The sequence below is a fragment of the Colobus angolensis genome, unplaced genomic scaffold (assembly GCF_000951035.1).
Source record: "Colobus angolensis palliatus isolate OR3802 unplaced genomic scaffold, Cang.pa_1.0 Scaffold32, whole genome shotgun sequence".
In the NCBI taxonomy this organism is placed as follows: Eukaryota; Metazoa; Chordata; class Mammalia; order Primates; family Cercopithecidae; genus Colobus; species Colobus angolensis.
The window spans coordinates 1445876-1465127 of NW_012116488.1; the positions used below are offsets into that span (position 1 = coordinate 1445876).

General features: G+C 63.6%; 1 protein-coding gene across 1 annotated transcript in view; it reads right to left on the reverse strand.

Moving 5' to 3' along the window:
* KIF26A (kinesin family member 26A) overlaps positions 1–19252 on the reverse strand; it is a 46891-nt gene that overhangs the window by 3911 nt on the left and 23728 nt on the right. Inside the window, exons 5-13 of the mRNA XM_011951577.1 lie at positions 17599–17786; positions 9441–9630; positions 5153–5365; positions 4409–4502; positions 3839–4101; positions 3565–3748; positions 3207–3369; positions 2766–2928; positions 4–2106 (exon numbers count right to left, since the gene is read on the reverse strand). Coding sequence (XP_011806967.1) covers positions 4–2106; positions 2766–2928; positions 3207–3369; positions 3565–3748; positions 3839–4101; positions 4409–4502; positions 5153–5365; positions 9441–9630; positions 17599–17786 — 3561 coding nt within the window. The remainder of the gene's footprint in view (positions 1–3; positions 2107–2765; positions 2929–3206; positions 3370–3564; positions 3749–3838; positions 4102–4408; positions 4503–5152; positions 5366–9440; positions 9631–17598; positions 17787–19252) is intronic.

Here is a 19252-nt window from a genome sequence, read left to right on the forward strand (position 1 = left end):
GGCAAGACGATGTGCCGCTTCTACTTTGCTGGCCCGGGCCTTCAGGCTGGACGTGGCCCTGGGGACAGAGTGGTCAGCCCGGCTGCTGGGCCTAGGCTCCTCCTCCCCTCGAAGGACGGCAGCAGCCCCGGCACGCGCCAGGTTCACGGCATGGGGAGGCACCAAGGCCGGGCTGCTCCTGTGCTCCAGGCTGGACTTTCTCATGGGTGGGGCCGGGGGGGCCGCCCCACTGGGCCTCGGGAGGAAGCCCCCCTTGGGAGCCAGACTCTTCTTGCTGGTGGGGGAGGCCTTCAGGCTGCCCGAGCAGGCCACCACCTCTGCCGGAGCATCCCCCCAGGACGCAGCTGGCACTGTCACACCCAGCGTGGTGGCACCCCTCCGCAGTGGTGGGATCCGAGCCACAGCCTCTGGCCTGCGGGCCGCCCTGGCTGCCACCTCACACCCGTCCACCACTCTCTGGGCACAGGCTAGCATCGCCTGGGCCTCAGGCAGCCGGGGGGAGCCAAGTGTGGGGCTGGGGGCCCTGCCGGCAAAAGCTGCCTGGACATCACATTCCCCTGTCCGGAGCAGCCACGGGTCCTCAAAGAGGCCTCCACGGCCAGGCGGGCTCTGGCCCGGGCGAGTGCAGCCCACACGGGTGGTGGCAGAGGCAGTCCTCGGTTTCCGGGGGAGGCTGGAGTGGATGGTCTGTGCTGCGGATGCCCCCCGCGAGGGCCCGGCCTGGGGCTCCCTGCCGGGTTGGGATGGGGCCACTGCAGCCACTTCCCCAGGGCACGGACCCCAGGTTGGCCCGGGACTGTCAGGTCTGTCTGGCTCCAGGAACCCAGAGCTGCCATCCCCCAAGGAACCATCTAGAGCAGGGGGGCCCCCAGGGTCAAGCCCTGCCAGCGAGTCGGGGCTGAAGGGGGGCTGCGGCGTGGGGCCACGGCTGTCGGCGGTACAGATGCTGACCTCGCTGAGCCAGGAGCTGATGGAGGAGCCGTGACTGCTGCTGGCCCAGGCCGCCCCCTCCAGGGGCCCCCCCTCAGGGGCCTGAGAGGTGTAGGCGTCGAACTCATCGTTGATGCTGCTAATGATGCTGACCGGCCGGGATCCCGAGGCCAGGGCCCGCAGGGAGCAGTCGCTGTCGAAGCTAGCCAGGCTGGTGGGCCGCCCAGCTCCGGCAAGCCCCCCCAGGGACAGCTCCTCCACCACCGTGAACACCAGCTCGTCCTCGCCGTTGAGCTCCACAGGCCGCTGCAGGGTCACCGTGGTGGTGAGCAGGCCCCGCTCCGGACAGCGACTGCCAGCAGCCAGGCGGGGGCAGGTGGCCCCAGGAATCATTGGGGACCCAGCCACCTGCCCACTCATGCCCACGGGAGGGGTCTGTGCCACTCCATCAGTGCCCTCTCCCCCAGGCTCCTCTGGGGTTCTGCAGGCTTCCAGCAACTGAGGGGGTGGGGGAGCCGGGCTGGGCAATGGCCTCCTGCCTCCACCCACTGCAGCCTTTTCCGGGACCACCAGCTGGGGCCGAGTGCTGCCGTCCTCTCTCTGGTCACCCCAGACAGTGGCCTTGCAGGGCTCAGGGGCACCCTGGTGGGTGTCTGGGCCAGAGCTGCCTCGAGGGGTGCTGGCAGCCATCGGGGTGCCCACGGCCTTCCTGGGGGACGCAGCCTCCGGTGGCGAGGGCTTCCGGCCCCCACGGGCAGGGCTGGCCTGAGCTCCATCGGTGCCACCTGGACCTCCTGAGGGACCCTCACTGCCGTCCATGCATTCCAGCCGCTCCTGCAGCTCCGCGAAGGTGCTGCAGCGGAAGTGGTCTGCGTCTCGGGGGCCCTTGGAGGGCCGGTGGCGGCTCAGGGCAGGGATGATGGGCACGAAGTCAGGCGGACCTTCATTGTCAGTGAGCTCCCGGTCTGACAGCGCTGCCCCACCAGGCCCCACGTAGATGACCGTGTCACAGGACTGCTCGCTGCTGGAGGAGTAATCGGGGTCACCAGGCAGGCAGGGGGGCATGCGGTCGGGGTCCAGGGCCACAGTGCGTGGGTGGAAGGGCCGCAGGTGCGGGGGCCGACGGGCCCGGCCTTCCTCGCAGGAGCTCTCCCCGCCAGAGGAGCTGGAGGCGTACTGGGGAAAGAAAAGTGGAGCTGGTGAGCCCCGTCTCCCCTACACCCACTCATCCCATCCCAACCCCGCTTCCCCGACCCTCCCCAGAGCACAGGGCCAATGCTGTGGTCACCGTGATGAAAACCACAGCAGCCACCACCGACCATGTCCCGCCAAATACTGGGAGCGGTACTGAGTGACCATTCTTAGCAACTTTACAAAGAAAACGGTGTTACCCCACACCGGGAGGGAACGGGAAGCTCAAAAGACAAGCGTGCGTGCCCAGGCCGGTGGCCAGGACTCACACCAAGGGCCGTGTAACCCCAGAGTGCCCCTAACTCCACCCTCTAGCCCCAGAGATGGGTCCCTAAGAAGTCCCTGTGGAGTTGGTGCAGCTCTCCTGAGCACCCCAGGGCCTGTGCAGGGGCAGCAGGCTGGAGTAAGGCCACCACAAGCCGCATACAGCAAGCCCCAAGGCTTCCAGGGATCTCAGGCTGGGCTCCTCACCCCCAGGGAGGGCCACATGGGCACAGTCTCATAACACCAGAACACACAGGACATGTACCCAGGCTCCAGGCCACCTGCTGCCCCCCCTCACCCCAGCCAGGCCAGCAGAGGCCTGCAGTGGACACAGGAGCCGGGAGGGCCCCGGGATGAGGTGGGCGGGAGGTGGGGAGCACCTTGGCCTTCTTCCTGCGCAGGCGGTGGATGCGGGCGGCGAGCTGCACGGTGCTGAGCGTCTCCGCATGCTGGGCTGGCGCGTCCGACACGTGGGCGATCATGGTGGTGCGGCAGCCGGCGGTGGCCAGGGACTCACGCAGCAGCATGGTGAGCCTGTGGTCCCTGGAGGTCGAGGCAGTTCAGACACCAAGGGCTTGGGAAGGGAGCTCAGGGAAAGGCTGGCCAAGGGCAGCCCTGGGATGAGTCTCGTTCCCACCCAGCTCCGGCACCAGCACAGCGCGGTGCCCCAGGCAGCCCACGGGCAGCGAGGCCTGTCAGGTGGTGGAGGAGCAAAGCCCTGAGGAGCTGGGAACTACAACAGCGCCAGACACAGCAGACACACATTTACCAGGTCACCAAGGGGCCACCCTGGTCGGCACCTGCCCAGGCCCCACACTCACCGGTACGGCACATGCTTGGCTCCATTGACCAGGGCCAAGATGACGCTGCCCAGGGCCGACAGGGACAGACACAGGGGACCCCCAGCAGCCTCCCCGGCCCTGCCAGAAGCCGCCTCACAGCTGCCCAGGTCGATGAGGTGCAGGCGGCTGCGGCCTCCGGACACTGGAACCACAAGGCGACGAGCAAATGATGGTGTAGCCAGGGGCCCCCAGACCCTGCTCCACAGCCCCACCCCAGGCCCAAGCAGGGGACAACCCCAGGGACATCCCCAGGAGCCACCGGATGACGGGCCCCTGTGCCTGGGTCTCCGCTGACACATGTCCCACAGGGGTCTGGGAGTGCGGGCGTAGCACCTACTTCCTCCCCGGCCGCACTTCTCCATTCGGTACTGGTAGACGTGCAGCGTGAACAACATGTGGGAGCTGCGTCGGGCGTCCTCGCTGCAGTCCGCTCGGCTGGTGCTGCGGGCCGCCAGGGCCGCATCCAGGTAGAAGGCCGCCTTCTCAGCCGTGGGTGCCCGCAGCTCGCTCTGGTTCTGGAGCTGCAGGAAAGGCAGAGGCTGCAGCGTCTTCAGCAGCTCAGGGCCGAGCACAGCCCCCCTCCCCCAAGGTGGGACAGTAGGCAGGCGCACCTGCGCCCCACACACGGGGTCCTCCCGCAGGTACACTCCCGGAGACTGGGTGTCCTGGAGGCTGCCAGGGGCCACCTCGGCCAGCAGGTCCCGCAGGCTCTGGTCACGCCCGCACACCTCCACGGCTGAGACCCGGACGGAGAAGCGGGTGCCCGTCCTCTCCCTGCGCTCCTCGATGAGCCTGAAGAGCCAGGAGATGGCGCAGGGCACGATGCCCAGGCTCTGCGGCGAGCTGTCCTTCCCGATCATGGTGTACGACTTGCCTGGGGGCCATGCGGGCGTCAGGCCCCACCACACACCATGCAAGGAGCCTTTACGGCTCCTGGGGTCCCTGGGGTCAACCAGGGGCACTGAGATCTTAGGGGCCTCTTTGGATCCATCCTAAGCCCTCTGCCTTTTAGTTCTGCAGGGATTCAGCTTCCTCTCCACAAGCCCCTCACCCCATACGCCCACCACTGCCCATGTGTAGAACCAGCCTCCTTTCCCACCAGAAGCTGCCAACAACCACCATAATGAGGATGGGAGGGGGTGGTCAGCAGGACCCACCCAGGGTGGGGCAAGGGCGCTTACCCAGGCTCATGTGGCCAAAGGAGAAAATGCAGCCATCAGCCCCACTGACCACCGACTGGAGCACGTCAGCCACAGTCCCCGAGCAGACTTCGGCCTGGGGGGCACAGAGAATCAGGCAGGTGTCAGGGCCCAGGGGCTGTGGCCCCTTCCTTCTGCCACATCTGTGGGCCTGAGGCCGGTCTGTCCTGGCACATGCAGGCAGTCAGCCCACAAGGCGATGGGGCTGCACACCTGGGACCAAGGACAGATCCCATGTGCACACGGAAAGCACAGAACACACAAGAAACAGGACCCAGGACACACGCAGGAGGGACTGGCCAGACACGTGCAGACACACACCCGCAAAGCACAGAAGTCCAGCTGCCGAGGGCGGACCACCATGCGTAGAGAGATGCACAGGTGGCCACACGGTCCACCGCTCAGCATGAGCAGGGAGCACTGGGCGCCCCCAGAGCCCAGAGCCCAACAGCTGCTCAGAAAACTTCCCTGGAGGGCGGGCTCCGGAAAACCAGGCCTTTCCCTGGGAATTGGCCCAGAGCCTCAGCAGGGGCGGGTGGAGACACCCAAGGATGCCGGCCAGGTCGATGAGGGAGCTAAGCCGGCAGGCGCCGCAGACAGCGGGCCCCCCTTGCTCACTCTTCCTCTGCACCCTGCACGGAAAAGCGGGCACAGATCTAACCCATGCGCTGAGCCAGCAGCCCAGCTCCGGGCCCCCAGGAGGACACCCAGTCCGCCTGCCCGTACCTGCTCGGAGTCCTGGGGGAAGACGGCATCGAAGGCAAACATCTTGGGAACTGCAGCAGTGGCGGCTCGCCGGGGGCCTGCGCTGCCTGGGGGACCGGCGGTGGGATCATAGAGGATCACCTGCTTCTTCCGAGGGTCCACCTTCAGGAAGGACATGGCCTCGGCCGAGCGCTGGGCCCCCTGTGCGGGCCAGATCCGAAGCATAACCTTCACCTGGGGCAGAGGTGGGCGGCACCTGAGAAGCTGCCTCCGCCCAGCTGGCCACTAATTACAGGGCAGGAAGGACCCAGCTCAGGAGGGGACAGCGGGCCAGGCCTCACACTGACACCCCCACCGCAGGAATGTGGACACCGCGCCCCTGCTCCAGGCAAGAGCAGATCCCATGTGAGGTCAGCAGAGCAGAGAGAAGGTGAGGGCCAGGGAGAGGCAAGGCCGGTGCACAGCCTGTCAGCACCGAATGTGCGGCACAGAGAATGAGGGGGCGGCAGGCTCCGGGCGCCTCCATGAAAAGACAGATGGATGCTCAGGTCCTGCAGAGCAGCTCAGTCCAGGAAAGGGCAGGAGGGAGGAGCACAGCCCCCTGGCCCAGCCCCTGCAGGCTGCTCCCCAGGCTAAGGTGGAGCACTTGGAAGATAAGGGGTGAGAGCCACAGAGGGGGGAGAGCCACAGAGGGGGGAGAGCCACAGAGGGGGGAGAGCCACAGAGTGGGGAGAGCCACAGAGGGCGGAGAGCCACAGAGGGCTGGTGCTGCCAGGGGAGCCATCCAGGGGCATGGCTGCCTCCGACCTGGGCCAGCTGAGGGAACCGAACCCTGGCACCCTGTGGCCTGCCGCACTAGGGTCAGCAGAAAGCAGGGGGAAGCCCATTCACATGCAAACGGGGAGGGGCAAGACAAGAAGGAAGATGCCAATTCTGACGCGTCAGTCTCACCGGCCCCACTGCAGGCTTGGGGAGACTGAGGCCTGGGGGGCAGACTGAGGGTGGGGCTGGGCTTCCAGCCTGACCTCCCAAGCTGGCAGGGCACCAGGCAGCCCTGGTGCTGGGCAGAAGCAATGGTGTCTCCAAAGCACACACACACAGATCCCAAACTGGGCCCCGCACGAGCACCGGAAGATCCTGACACCAAACCCAGCACCCTGAGAGGGGACAGATGCCCGGGAGGGGCAGGACCCAGGATGCCAGAGCCCAGAGCAATCACTGCAAACACTCCAAAACCCATGCACAGGAGGGACACCCCACACAGGTGGATCTGGTGTCTCGATGCCAGGAGGCAGCGGCTCTGACCCAGCAGCACAGGCTGCACACACGAGGGCCACCCTGAACCAGGGCTCCAACGCAGGGCCGGAGACAGGCCCCATTTCCTGCTGGAGGACAGCACAGTCCACTCTGCACTGATCTCTCTGATTTCTCCACTACAGCGTAAATCAAATTACCCGAGACGCATTTCAGAGCCAATATTTTTCACGGATTTAATTGTAAGTGACACATACATAACGCCAGCAAAATTGGTTTACCGTGGGTAGTTCGCACCAGGCGCCATCTACTCCCCCTGGGCACGGGGCACATTGATATGCAAGCCGCTGGAGTCGGGAGTGCCCGCTCTCCGGGGAGCCGTGTGAAGAAACACTTTTCTATTGTACTACTCAGAACCTGGGCTCCATTAGGCGAGAATCGATTCTTTTATTCCCCTGACAACGTGAACAAAACTATTTCATTTCCAGACGCCGCCGCAAAGCAGACGAAAACGTGCACTTCCCGGTAATTTTTGGCAATTTTTTTTCCAGCGTGAACTCCTCACCACTTCAGGAGCCACATGAGTTCTGCAGATTTGAGAGAATTCCTAGCGGGAAGGAGTGGCGTGGAGAGGCCCACGGTTCGGCTCTCAACATCTGCCAGCCGCCCTTTCCACCAGCGGCGTTAATCCCAGAACAAGCTCACAACCAGGCGGGAGGAGAGGGTGCGGGCCTCCCCGGGGAGCGGATGGAGCAGCCCACAGTGGGGGCACCGGCCATCTAGCCTGCCCCACACTGCCCTGGTCCCAGCGCAGGCCATTGTCTGCCGAGAGAGAACCCTGTCATTACTTCGGGGAAATGACAGGGTCTTTGCAGGAGAAGGCACAGCAAGTCTCTCCCCTAAATGTTCAGATATTACAAAGCCCTACTGAATAGCTGCCTGGTAGAAAAAAAAACACATTTTGCATTAAAAAAGTGCTTCCAGCTCTGGAGAGGTAGCCCAGGCAGCGAGGGGGAGGGGCGCTGCTCAGCACCCACCCAGACAGGGATGTCTTTTTTAATACCACAATGTGATGAATTATCTTAAGTAGCACATTAATGTCAGAAATTGAACGTAATCTAACTTCTTTTCTGTGACAATATTAAATGCCTTTCAGGCGGCATTTCTGACTATGTGACATTAGTGCTAATAACACCCGGGAAGCTGGGGGGTGCGGAGGGTGGAGGGGCTGGAAGGCTGGTGACCCAGGGCTCCTTGTTGCTGGGGAAGCACTGAGCGCTCCGGGGCAGGGTGGGGGTGTGACTACCATGGAGAGAAGGGAGAAGCCCCGCCAAGGCTGCCCCCAGGAGGAAGTGGGGCAGAAGCTGTCCCCTAAGAAACGCGGGGCCCTGGGAAAAGTGCTGCAGACTCCTGAAGGAGCTGCTGACTCCTCTGCCCCCCACCCCAACCGGATGGCACAAACAGGCTGAGTGCCAGGCCCAGGCCAGAGCCAGGGCCCCGACCCCAGGCTGGGTGGGGAACTTGGATGCTGCCTGCCCACCACCGCCCACACCTGACCTCGGTGTCCTCCCCAGCTCTCAGCACAGCTCTGCAGCCCACACAGCCAAGGCAGAGGCAGCCTGGCCCACAGCACCCACCTGCCCTGTCTCAAGGCAACTGTTAAGGGTGGGGAAGACCCAGGGTCAGGACTGGGTCAGGCCAGGACTGGCCTGGAGAGGTTGGGGGCTCAAGTCACTGAAATTAGCATTCCAGGGGCTGCAAGTACAATGCTCACTACATCACTGGGCGGGCAGGGGGCTCTTCCCCCCACAGCTACACTACTGAGGGTGGGGCCGGACACACAGTCACTTAAAACCCTTCCCCGCAGCCAGCATGTTCAGAACCCTCCCACTAGCCTGCCACCTCCCGAGCTCTAACAAAACCCCAAGGTGTGGAGGCCCCTGCAGGACTACAGAGCTGTGAAGGTCAAGGAGGCTTTCACTAGGACCGCGGGGGTGGGGGGTGCTCCTGGCACCCTAGACCCAGTGCAGTTAGGGCAGTGGGAGGGGCCTGTGGCAGCCCCAGACCCAGGGACAGGGGCCTTCTGTCAGGGGGTCTCCAACATGGCCACAGCGTCCCCTCCAGACCCTGTCCCTGGGGAGCTGAACCCCTGGGAATCGTGGTCCAACTGAGTCCAGAAAGGCACGGAGCCTGATGGCCCATGTGGGGCACAGAGCCTCCAAGGCCTCCTCTGCACCTGGAGGTGCCAGGCAGTGCTTTCGGGGTGCTGGGCGGGAGGGGGCTGGCTGCACAGCAGGCAGAGAGGCGGGAAAAAGCCACAGGGGGCACACACAGAGCTGTGTGACTGGCTTCCCATCCTCTATGGGCATGGAGCGCCTGCCTCACTCCATGGGCCTATGAACCAGGCACTGCCAGCTCCCAGCAGAAGGCAGGGCCACCATCCGGCCAGGGGCAGGTATTTCTCCAAGACTTGGAGGGCACAACCAGCAAGCCACAGGCTCCAGGCTCAGAGCTCCAGGGGCAGCCAGGAGCCAGCCTGTCCTATCGCTGATGGAGACCCTGTGCCCTCCACAGGCTGCAGCCTTCCCACCTGGAGCGCGGCGCCAGAATCAACCTATCACACATCCCCCTTTCCCACAGCAGGGGCCCGCCTGCACACAGTGACTCTGGAGAGCAGAGAGTCCCCTCCTGCCCCCAGCCCCCTCAGGGCCGCATCTCAGTGGAGCCTTCGCAAGGGGCTTCCCTGAATCAAACCCAATCCTTAGTCCCTGGGAGCCCCGTGACCTGGCTGTCCCACTCCACGATGAACCTAGCACGTGCTCCTGGGACCCCTAGGACACGCCACTCCCCGCCCATCCCCTCAGTCCCAGCCCAGCACAGGCTCCCAGGCTCCCTGCTGCCACCTGGACCTCAGTCTCCCCATGGCACCCCACTGACCACTCTTATCCAACCCAGAGAAGGAAGTGGCAGCCCCTCCACTCCCACACCCCTCCTGCATCTTCTCAGACGCCCCTGGCCTCCCCACCCAGGGCCCTGAACTTGAGGCTGCGTCTACCTTCCCAATGCTGCCAGGGTTGTCCTTGGTCTTGGAGGCAGCCCTGAGCAGGCAGGGGGGCGCCGGGGGCGGCCACAGCTGCAGGACCCCGCTGAAGTCGGTGGGGTAGGTGGAGGCGCCGCGGGTGGCTGGAGGTGGTGGCGGGTGGGGCTTCTTCCGCTTGGAGGCCAAGCTGAGCTTCTGCACAGCCCTGGGGAGGAGAGGCAGAAGCAGATCAGTGGTGGGTGACAGGAGCGAGTCACCAGGCGGTCCCACCCTGGGACCCCATCAGCCACCATTCCAGGAAACACAGCCCAAAACGTGGCTGGGAGGTCTGCACTTCATTTCCGCAACGGGATGGTTCAGGCTGGGGCCTCCATGGCGTCCCTGCCCCAGGGGCTCTGCCCAGCATTCGGACCAAGCTTGTGACAGGCTCCAGACCCACACAGGCTGAGCGCCCCTCCGTGCACTCTGCACTGAATGCCATCCCCCCACCAAGTGTTGTGCCCTCATCCCCTACCTGCAGCTGCTGCGGGGGTTGGACAGTGAAAGCTGCTCCCACCCGATGCCCAGGCTGTGAGCAGCCATGCACAGCTGTGACCTGGGCACGTCCACCTGGCCTGCCTGTGCCTCAGTTTCTACATCTCCAAAGTGGGATGAGGTGACAATGGAGGCCTCTGTGTGGCCCTAATGAACTGACACGCTCAGGGCACCCAGCACAGTGCCCACATACAAGAGGGGCTCAATTAACGCTGCCATCAAGATGACCGCGCCCCAGGCCCCAGGTGAGGCTCCCTTGCCCCTTGCCGTACGCAGAGGCCCTAGAGCCATCCCGGGGCCTCTGCCCCGCTCCTGGGCCCCTGAGGCCCCTCGCCACTCAGGGATGCTGGGAAGTGCCCCCACTGCCACCCTGCCCCTCAGTCAGGGTGAGCGCCTCCCTACCCCACAGTCCACCCTGAGGCTCAGCCTCGCCCCAGCACCTCCAGGGCTGCGGGATTCCCGCACCCACAGCACAGGACTCCCAGAAGGTGCCGTCTCCCGAAGCCTCCAGACCACAGGCCCTCCCGGGAGAGGCTGACACTTGGCTTTGACACACCCTCCAGGGGAGGCCGATGCAGGCTGGGCAGCCACTGGGGTGGACTCCCAGGGGACCTCGACATGCACACCCTACAGAGACACACACACAAACACACACATGCATACAAAAACACACACAGCAACACATGCATACACACAGACACACACAAGCATAGAGACACAAACACATGCATAGACACACATACACAAGCAGAGACACAGAGACACAGACACACATATGCATACAGAAACACAGAGACACACGTGCATAGAGACACAGAGACAGACACACACATACAGAGACATAGAGACACACAAGCCCATGGAAACACACACATGCATACAGAAACAGAAACACACACACATATGCAGAGACACACACACAGAGATGCACACACATACACACGCAGACACACACACACGCAGACACACACGCAGACACACACACACACGCAGACGCACACACACAGATGCGCACACACACGCAGACACGCACACACACACGCAGACGTGCAGACACACACGCACACACACGCAGACACACAGATGCACACACACGCAGACGTGCACACACATACACAGATGCACACACACGCAGACACGCACACACACATAGATGCACACACACAAGGCACACACATGCAGATGCGCACACACACACATACACAGATGCGTACACACGTGCACACACACACACACAGATGCACGCGCACACACAGAGTACAGGCCCGCCGCACCTGAGCCTTGGTTGTGCTAACCCTGCTGCTGGGGATGTGTCTGCAGGTCAGGTCACTGGGCCACACCCACTCATTCCCTAGCATGGCTTCTCTGTGGCCCACCCACCCCACCCCTGCGAGGCCCCACACCCTCCCAGCACATTTTCTGCTGCAGGCACCCAGAGCCCCTACCCCGGCTTGTGGACCCACCAGCACAGGGACACCAGGATGCCGCAGGGGTGCACGAACACACACACTGGGTGTCACCACCTCCCAACAGGAGGTGCTCCCATGCGGGCCAGAGGCCAGGATGCCACCTGGCGAAGGGTGTGGTGAACGCTGCCCACTGGTGCTCTCCCGACCCACCTTGGGCTCCTCTGTCCCCTAATGTGCCCCACGCCGCCCACAGCCCTCGGCCTCTCAAGTCTATCTTGACTCCCTAAAACTGACCCCAGTGTGGAAGGACCTGCACCCCAGAGCCGGGCCCAGCCTCTTGCGGCCCCCACTGCGGCGGCTGCAGCGCCGGCGTTTTGCTTAACTTCTTTCATCTTGAATAGGAGCTGTCTTTTAAGAGACCCCAGGGACGGCTTTCCTCCTAGTGAGGTGTCATCGTGGAAAATAAAAGTAATCTACGACACATGGTGGAGTCCTTAATAGGGCAGTGGCAGGCGGTGCCTGCGGCCACCCAGGCAAGGTGTGGAGCTGGGGGGGCGGTGCCAGGAGTAAGAATCCCAGGAACCAAACCCAGGGCTACCCAGGAGAAGCCTTGGTAGTTCCAGGTGTGGGAAGCCTGCTGCCTCGGGGACCTGGGTTCTTGGCCCACAGCTGGAGGTAGCAACGGCACCTGCATCCTGGGGCCCAGGCCTGTGTGCCTGAGACCCCTGGATTTCACCTGGCATCGCCAGCATTTACCCAATACCGTGCCTAAGCCTCATCTCTGTAAACCTCACAACTGCCCTGCAAGGAAGAGGCCCTTGTCCCCTCCTCACCCAAAGATCACTCGCACAGCAGATCAGGGACAGGGTGGAAGCCGACACAGTCGCCCGCGCTGTGTGTCTGCGTCTGTCCACAGGGCAAGAAGCCCAGGCAGAGGGGAACGCTGGGAAGTGCAGAGGACAGAGCCACAACCCAAACCTCAAAGTGAGCCCCCAGAGGGGCAGAGACTGGGCAGGGGCCCGGGTGAGGCCAGAGGCAGGCAGGCAGGGCTGCATCTGCGCGTGTAGGGGTGTGGGTGGGAGAAGGCTTGGATTTCACCGTTGTCTGCTCTGGGGTTCTTCCTGCCCACCCACCACCCCAGCCTCAGCCTCCTGTTCCAGACCCCCCACCCCACAACCCTGGGTCACACCTCAGCTTCCCGCCAGCCACCCGCAAGGGAAGAAGCTGCGGCCCTGCTCTGGAAAACATCTACATCTAGCAGGCAGGACACGGACAGGGCTGCCCCACCCCGCTGCTTGGTGCTGCCCCAAGGCTGGGACCCCAGGTTTCTCAGGGCATGGAGGGGGGAAGGGTAGGGCCCTGCAGGTGCAGGTGGGAAGCCCCCCAGCCTGCCTGGACAGGCGGGGCTGAGGACGGTCCCCACGGTGGCCCCCATAAGGGACAGGGAGACTCCCTGGACCCCTTTCCTCCTCTGGAAATGGATGTAGAGGGACATCCAGCACGGGCCCTCGCTGGAGGGTGTTGGCTCGGCCTCAAGTGGACGGGGAGAGGCCACACCCACCCAGAGCCGGCTCCTCAAACCTCCCCTGCAGCCCCTCCCTAGGCTGGGTGGGGTCAGGGTACCAGCTCTGACCCGAGGCTGTGGGCAGTAGGGCATCGGCACCCACACCCCCAAGCCTCCAGGGACACGGAGCACCGGAGACTGCAGCAGCACTTGGAGAGGCCAGAGGGATATTGGGGCTGGAGCCTTAGGTCCACAGAGGCCAAAACCAGGCCGGCGCTCTGCTCCATCGGCCACGTGAAAGGCCACAAGGGCTCTGCCCTGCCAGTGACACTCCCAGGAGCCAGCGTCTGCAGCACAGACCTCAGGTGTACCTGGGCCACAGCAAGCACACCCAGGGCCCGGGCCGCCCAGACAGAGGCTGGGACCCGGCGTCTTCTGTGGTTCCACCAGCCCTGAAAGTCTGGAAGGCTGTTTGGCCCACATCTCCACCCCACAATCTGACCTAACTTGAGGCGCCCCCTCCTCCTGGGGCCCATCGCCAACAGGCTGCACCCCAGCCCTGGGCCCTCCCAGTGCCTGCTTTTACGGGGTTACCTCCCTGGTATGACTCAAAGGCCTGTCACTGCGTTAACGAGGCCCCAGAACGGGCATTCTCCTTTGATGAAATTCAGGTCCCCATGGAAACACCCATCAGACACAGCAGCCCCGCCTGGCTACCAGGCTTGGGTTCAACAGCCCTTGAGGGCCGCCAGCCTTGCAGAGGCACGAACTTACTTTCTGAGCAGTGGGGGTTGTGTCCCCCAGGCTACGGCAGACACCCTCCACACCCAACACTGCCAGGGAGCAGCAGCCCTCAGTGCGCAAGTCTGAGGGGTTTGACTCTGAAGGGAAGACTCAGAAAAGCAGGAACTTCACCTGCATAAACAGCCCCCATCCTCACAAGCCACCTCCTCCAGGAAGCCTGCCCTGATGCCCTGAGATGGGCGTCCCCAGCCCCTGCGCCTCCTGCTGCTATAGAAACTACCCCCTGCCGTGAGACACCAGTTGACACAGCTATGTCCCTCCCAGCAGGGGGTCTGGAGGCAGATGCTCACAGAAGACCCTCAGAATATGTGTGATTGAGGATGAACCAGAGATCGGGCTGCTGAGCAGACCCCAGAGCCACCGGGTGTCCTGCTGCAATCCCACAGCCTTGCCTGAGCTCATTGGCCCTGGCCATCGATTCATGTCAACAGAAAGGGAAATATTTTCCTTTTTACAGAGAAAAATCACCTCTTCCAAACAAGAGGGTAATTTCACAGGCAGTTGGCCTTGATGGCAAGGCCCTTAATTACCCCAAGGAGACACACGAGCCTGTTCTGTCACATGCAGGAATCAGTTATGGCCAACCCAGAGCTTCCGCACTGGGCCGTGTGGGGCTGGTGGACTAAGCCCCACCCTCCCTACTCCACCTCACCCCAGGGACACCTGCCACCTGCCAGACCTGCCTCACCAAGGAACCAGGGCAGGCGTCGGGCGACCCCAGCTGGGTCCTGCAGACCTGCGAAGGGGACCCCGGACCCCAGCTGGAGGCAGCTGGGGCCTGAGGCCAGGAACTGAGGCATCAGCCTCTCCAACTCCCAGCCCTGCTGTGGCCCGCACTCCCTGTGTCCTGGATTTTCACCCACAGGCCAGAAGACGGAGGGGGGACACCTCTCCAGACAGCGCCTTCCGTGCGGGTCCCCAGCTAAGCCTCTGGGCAGTGCACCGCCCCCTCCAGGCGCTGTACTTCTGCTGGGTGCCAGCCTGACCATCCATGGGCCTGGGCATCCAGGCAGACACCGGGGGGCTCTGCTGAGGCCACAACGGGGCGGGGAGTGGGGGGTTTGGGTACCTGCGTGTGCCATGAGGTGCCCCCCACCGAAGGGAGGCAAACTGGAAGACATTTGATTTGGGGTCTTGGAGGGGTCCCCCGTACCAGCATGGCAGCGAGCAGGTGAGAGTGTGATGGTAGAAGTACCTCAGAGGAGGCACTGCAGAGGCTCCCAGTGCCAGCACGAACCAGTGGGGCCGCAGACAGTAACATCGGAAAACTCCTAACCCCGGGGGCCACCCGGTCCACGCACCCCACCTTTCTGAACACATACTGGGCCAGCATGCCAAGCTCTATCACAGCTGCGCGGCCTCAGTCCCTGCAGCTCCCCCAGGCCCCACCCACAGGGTGAGGGCACGGGGCTCAGCCCCTGCTCTATCTATGCCCCTGTTAGCATTAACGAAACCCAGGCCCCCAGGCACCCATGGGATCACTGCACATCCCAGCTTCCCCGTGTGGAGATGAGGAGTCCAGAGGCCACTGGAAGGATCAGGGGGCGGCCTGAGGCTGGTGCCCTAGCCGGGGTTGGGGGCGCTCGTGGGTAGCAGCAGAGTCGAGACTCCCTAGGCCCACAAGATTCAAAAACCCAAACTCCTGACCTCTACCCCATTCTGTCTCCACTTGGCAATGCTGCCTGCCAGACTCCTACTTAACCCTCAAAGCCCGCTCCCTGAGAGACCACTCTGCCCTGGCTGCTGCACAGGTCCCATGCTGCCATGTAAGGCTGCCTCCACAGAGGTGTCCCTCGGTCCCTCCAGACTGCAAACTTCCCAAGGGCAGAGCAGGGGCTGGAGTCAGTGCCACCCCCTCCCGGGTCCTCTGCAAGGGTGGAGGTGGGAACACAGAAGGTATCCTCAGCGCGTGCCCCAGAACCCCGGGGCGGGGGCTGAAGCTCCACTGTCTCCTAGCGGACTCATCCCCACTCAGAGCCACAGCCCACATCCACAAAACCCAGGAGCAGACACGCCCTCTGATCTCACCCTGAGGGTGCAGGGTACTGCAGTCCCACAGAGGAGGTCACCCACCACTGACCCCAGCCCACATCAGGCACCCACCAACGGGGCCCACCTGACAGGACGTCCGCCGCCACAACCTGACCCACAGCCTGCCACCTGCAGTGGCCTGGCAGGAGCCGCTGAGACCCAGGGTGCCTAACAGGCTGGAATTAATGGCGGCCGGCAGCGCCCCCCGCCTCGGGAGACCCGCCTCTGGGTCCCCAGCCTGATGCGCTGGTTTCTATGGTAACTTCCCAAGGTCAGCAGGCAGCGAGGCTGGGGAGCGGCACCGGCCTCAGTTCCCAAACAAAAGGCAGCCAGGGCCGCTCTGCGGGGCTCGATGATACCAACGAGCCAGGCTGGGGGCTGACATCCTACCCCTACTTCCCAGGGTCAGGAACTCTCCTTGGGCACCAGGGGGCTTAGCATCAGGGACGGGGGAGCTCTGAGCACTGCAGCTATTCTTCCTTTTCTGGAAGTCTCCACGTTTCAAATCCTCCTGCCAAACAGGACCCAAAGGAGCATGGCCACAGGTCTGTGCCCAGTCCAGCCTCACAGGCCCTTTAATTCAGGACTAGGCGGGTTGTGACGGGGTGGGCTGGCACACACACGGGGGACCCCAGAGCAAGCTGGGCAGGACCCCCATCTGCTCCCACCAGGGTCCCCACCAGCCGTGCTCTCGGCGCCTAACTGGGGTGGCGCTGAGGCCACACTGGTGACGTGTGCGGCCTGGCTGGGCTCCAACGCGGTGGTGTGCTCATCAGCCCTCAGCCCGGCACACGGCGTGCGACAATGCCCTAATCATATGCCCCGTCACTCTGCAATCAGACCGCACAGTCCCCAGGGCCGGCGCTGATAAGACGCCCTCGTCTCTGGCTGTCGGGTGTGATGCACGTTCAAGCTTATCAGCACCCGCGCGGGGCTGCTAATGGGACAGTGACCCGCGGCTGGGCCTGCCATTACCAGGCATTACGGCAATTACATCCTGTGATCCGCATCCTTACACCACCAGGATAAGAGAGGGCTCTGCCACGGGTCCCCAGGACCAAAGGCCCTGCCGGGAAGGGCCCAGTGGAAGCTCCCACGCCATGCCCCTCCATGCCGACTCCCCCTCCCCCCCACCCCGCTCTCCTGTTCCCTCTGCCTGGCCCACCACATCCACAACAGCAGTCCATCGAGGACCTGGTGCCTGCAGGGCCTCAGGCTTGGCATTCCGGCAGTGGTGGGGGGTCAGCAGAGGGGAGCGCAGAGAAACCAGGCACCCTGAGCTCACGGCCTGGGAAAGGAACCAAGTGATGTCAGACATGGTCCCCCAATGTGGGACGCCCCTGGTGGAGCTGGACCTGACAACCACAAGCCCGACTGGCGCTGTAGGCACCCGCTCAAGCCGCTGCTGCCCCTCCCCTCGTGCTGCCCTGAAGACCGGCCTTGTCATCTCTGTGGCCGCAACCTGCACCTGCCCCGGGCAGCCCCCAATGTCCGCAGCTGAGCTGCCCCACTCTGGGCCAGCCACATTCTCTGGGCTTCACTGGCATTTTCTTACTGCAGATTGCACAGCTCAGAAGAGGCAGGGACCAGGCTCCAACTCAGGCAGGGTCCTGGCCACAAAGCCCCTCCTTGGCCGTGCTCCCCCGAGGGTGAGATGCCCCCCAACATTTCTCTTGACACCCACAGGACAAGCGCTGTCCTGGCACGGGGCCCAAGAGGCCGGCAGGCTGCGAGCAGCTCAGCAGTTGCGTTCTTTGCAGCTCCCCATCCACTCATCTTGGCAGCAAGCATGCCCGACGTCCCCCAGGAACGGCCCACAGGTCCCCAGGGGCTCAGAGCCGGGGCCATGGGGCCCCGCCCATGAGGCTACCCAGGAAACCCCAGGACGTACCTTATGAAGAAGGAGGCTGCAGCTGAGGGGCCTGTGGAGCCCCCCACCGAGCCCGGGGTGGGGGTGACCAGAGCGGATGTGCAGGCCCCACCACGGCCCCAGGCCTTCGACAAACCATCAGGGCCCGCCACGGGGGGGCCTTCTCGGACCGTGTCTGCCACCGCCACGGCCGCCACCGCTGCCTCGGCCTGGAGGGAAGGAGAGAGTGTGTATGAGGAACCCAAGGGCAGAGACACCACCGCCCCTGGCACCTGGAGTGGCAGAGACAGGCCTGGGCACCCCAGAGCCCAGCACATTCGTGGGGGCTCTGCACCCCCAGGGCCCAGCCTGTGAAGGCAGGAAGGCCCCAGAAATCAGAGCTGGGAGACAGGGCCAGTGGGGAAGGCCTGCCTGGGCCCTGAGGTTACATCCCCGGCTCGGGGTGTGTGGGTGCTCTGCCCCAGCAGGACTCCTTGGAGGCAGAGAGGGAGCCAGATGGTGGCCCAGGAGCCAGACTTTCCACCTCTCCCCCATCAAGCTCCAGAATGGCAGTGACCACACTGGTCAAGACTGATGGACACAGACCCCCCACCCTCTCACCCCTGAGCCACCCGGGAGCACCCAGCGGCATAATTAGAGAAGAAACCACAGTAACTATTTGGCAGGAGCACTAATCGCCCCACGTATGGTGATCTATGGCGCTCCCTCATCTGAAATACTACCCTGGCATTTCCAACTCATTAGCTCAAATAAATCCCAGAAAGGGAGGCCGCCTCATAATGAAGCACAAACGTAATTAAACGCCCGGGACGGCCCAGCAAACGTGAGCTCCACCTCCACACGTTCCGTTCCCAGACACGTGGGACCCTCAGGCCAAACCTGGCCCTGGGCGGTGTGGGGGGATGCAACCCCAGGCAGCGCAGGGAAGGCAGCCTGCTTCAGCCTGGCCACCCCTCGCCCCGGCCCCCTGCCCCAAGGGCCCACTGCCCCAAGCTCTCCAAGGACCCCCCTTGGGCACCGCGGCCTGGTCAGGTCACAGTCACCCGAGTGCCAACCGTCATTCAGCCCCAAGTGTCCCATCAACAACCACTGTCCGAGGTGTCCTTTGTGTCCAGGCTGGTAGAGGAGTGGGGTCCCCATGCTGAGCGGACATGGGCTGGTCTGGAGGGCCCAGCATCCTCAGGGTATCCCAAGTGGCACAGGTCAGAGGCCAGGCATGGCACATCAGCAGAACAAGCCACCGCAGGACCTGGGAGGACACTCCAGACAGAGGCCCTGCCGTCCCAGACAGTCCCCTTCCTCACCACCACGCAGGGGCTCACCCCGCCCAACCCATGCCTGGCACCAGCTTCCAGGCCCCTCCCAGGACCTGGAACAGAAACAAGTCTGCGAAAGGAAGTTCATAGAGAGCCCCAAGACTTAGGCTGGATGGAAGCCAGGTGCCCTCCCAGGCCCTAGGCACCAGCCACTCCTCCGGGGCTTCCAGAAGGACTGCCCGGTAGCAGAAAAGGGCGAACCTGGGACCTGGAACAGCTCACTAGACACTGTGCCAGCACACCACACTCCACCACCAGCCAGCAGGCCAGGAACTCCTATACATCCCTCCGAACCCAGCCCGGACAGCCCTCTTCTTCTCCAAGCCACCCCCTCACCTCAAATGTGAATTCTATTTCAT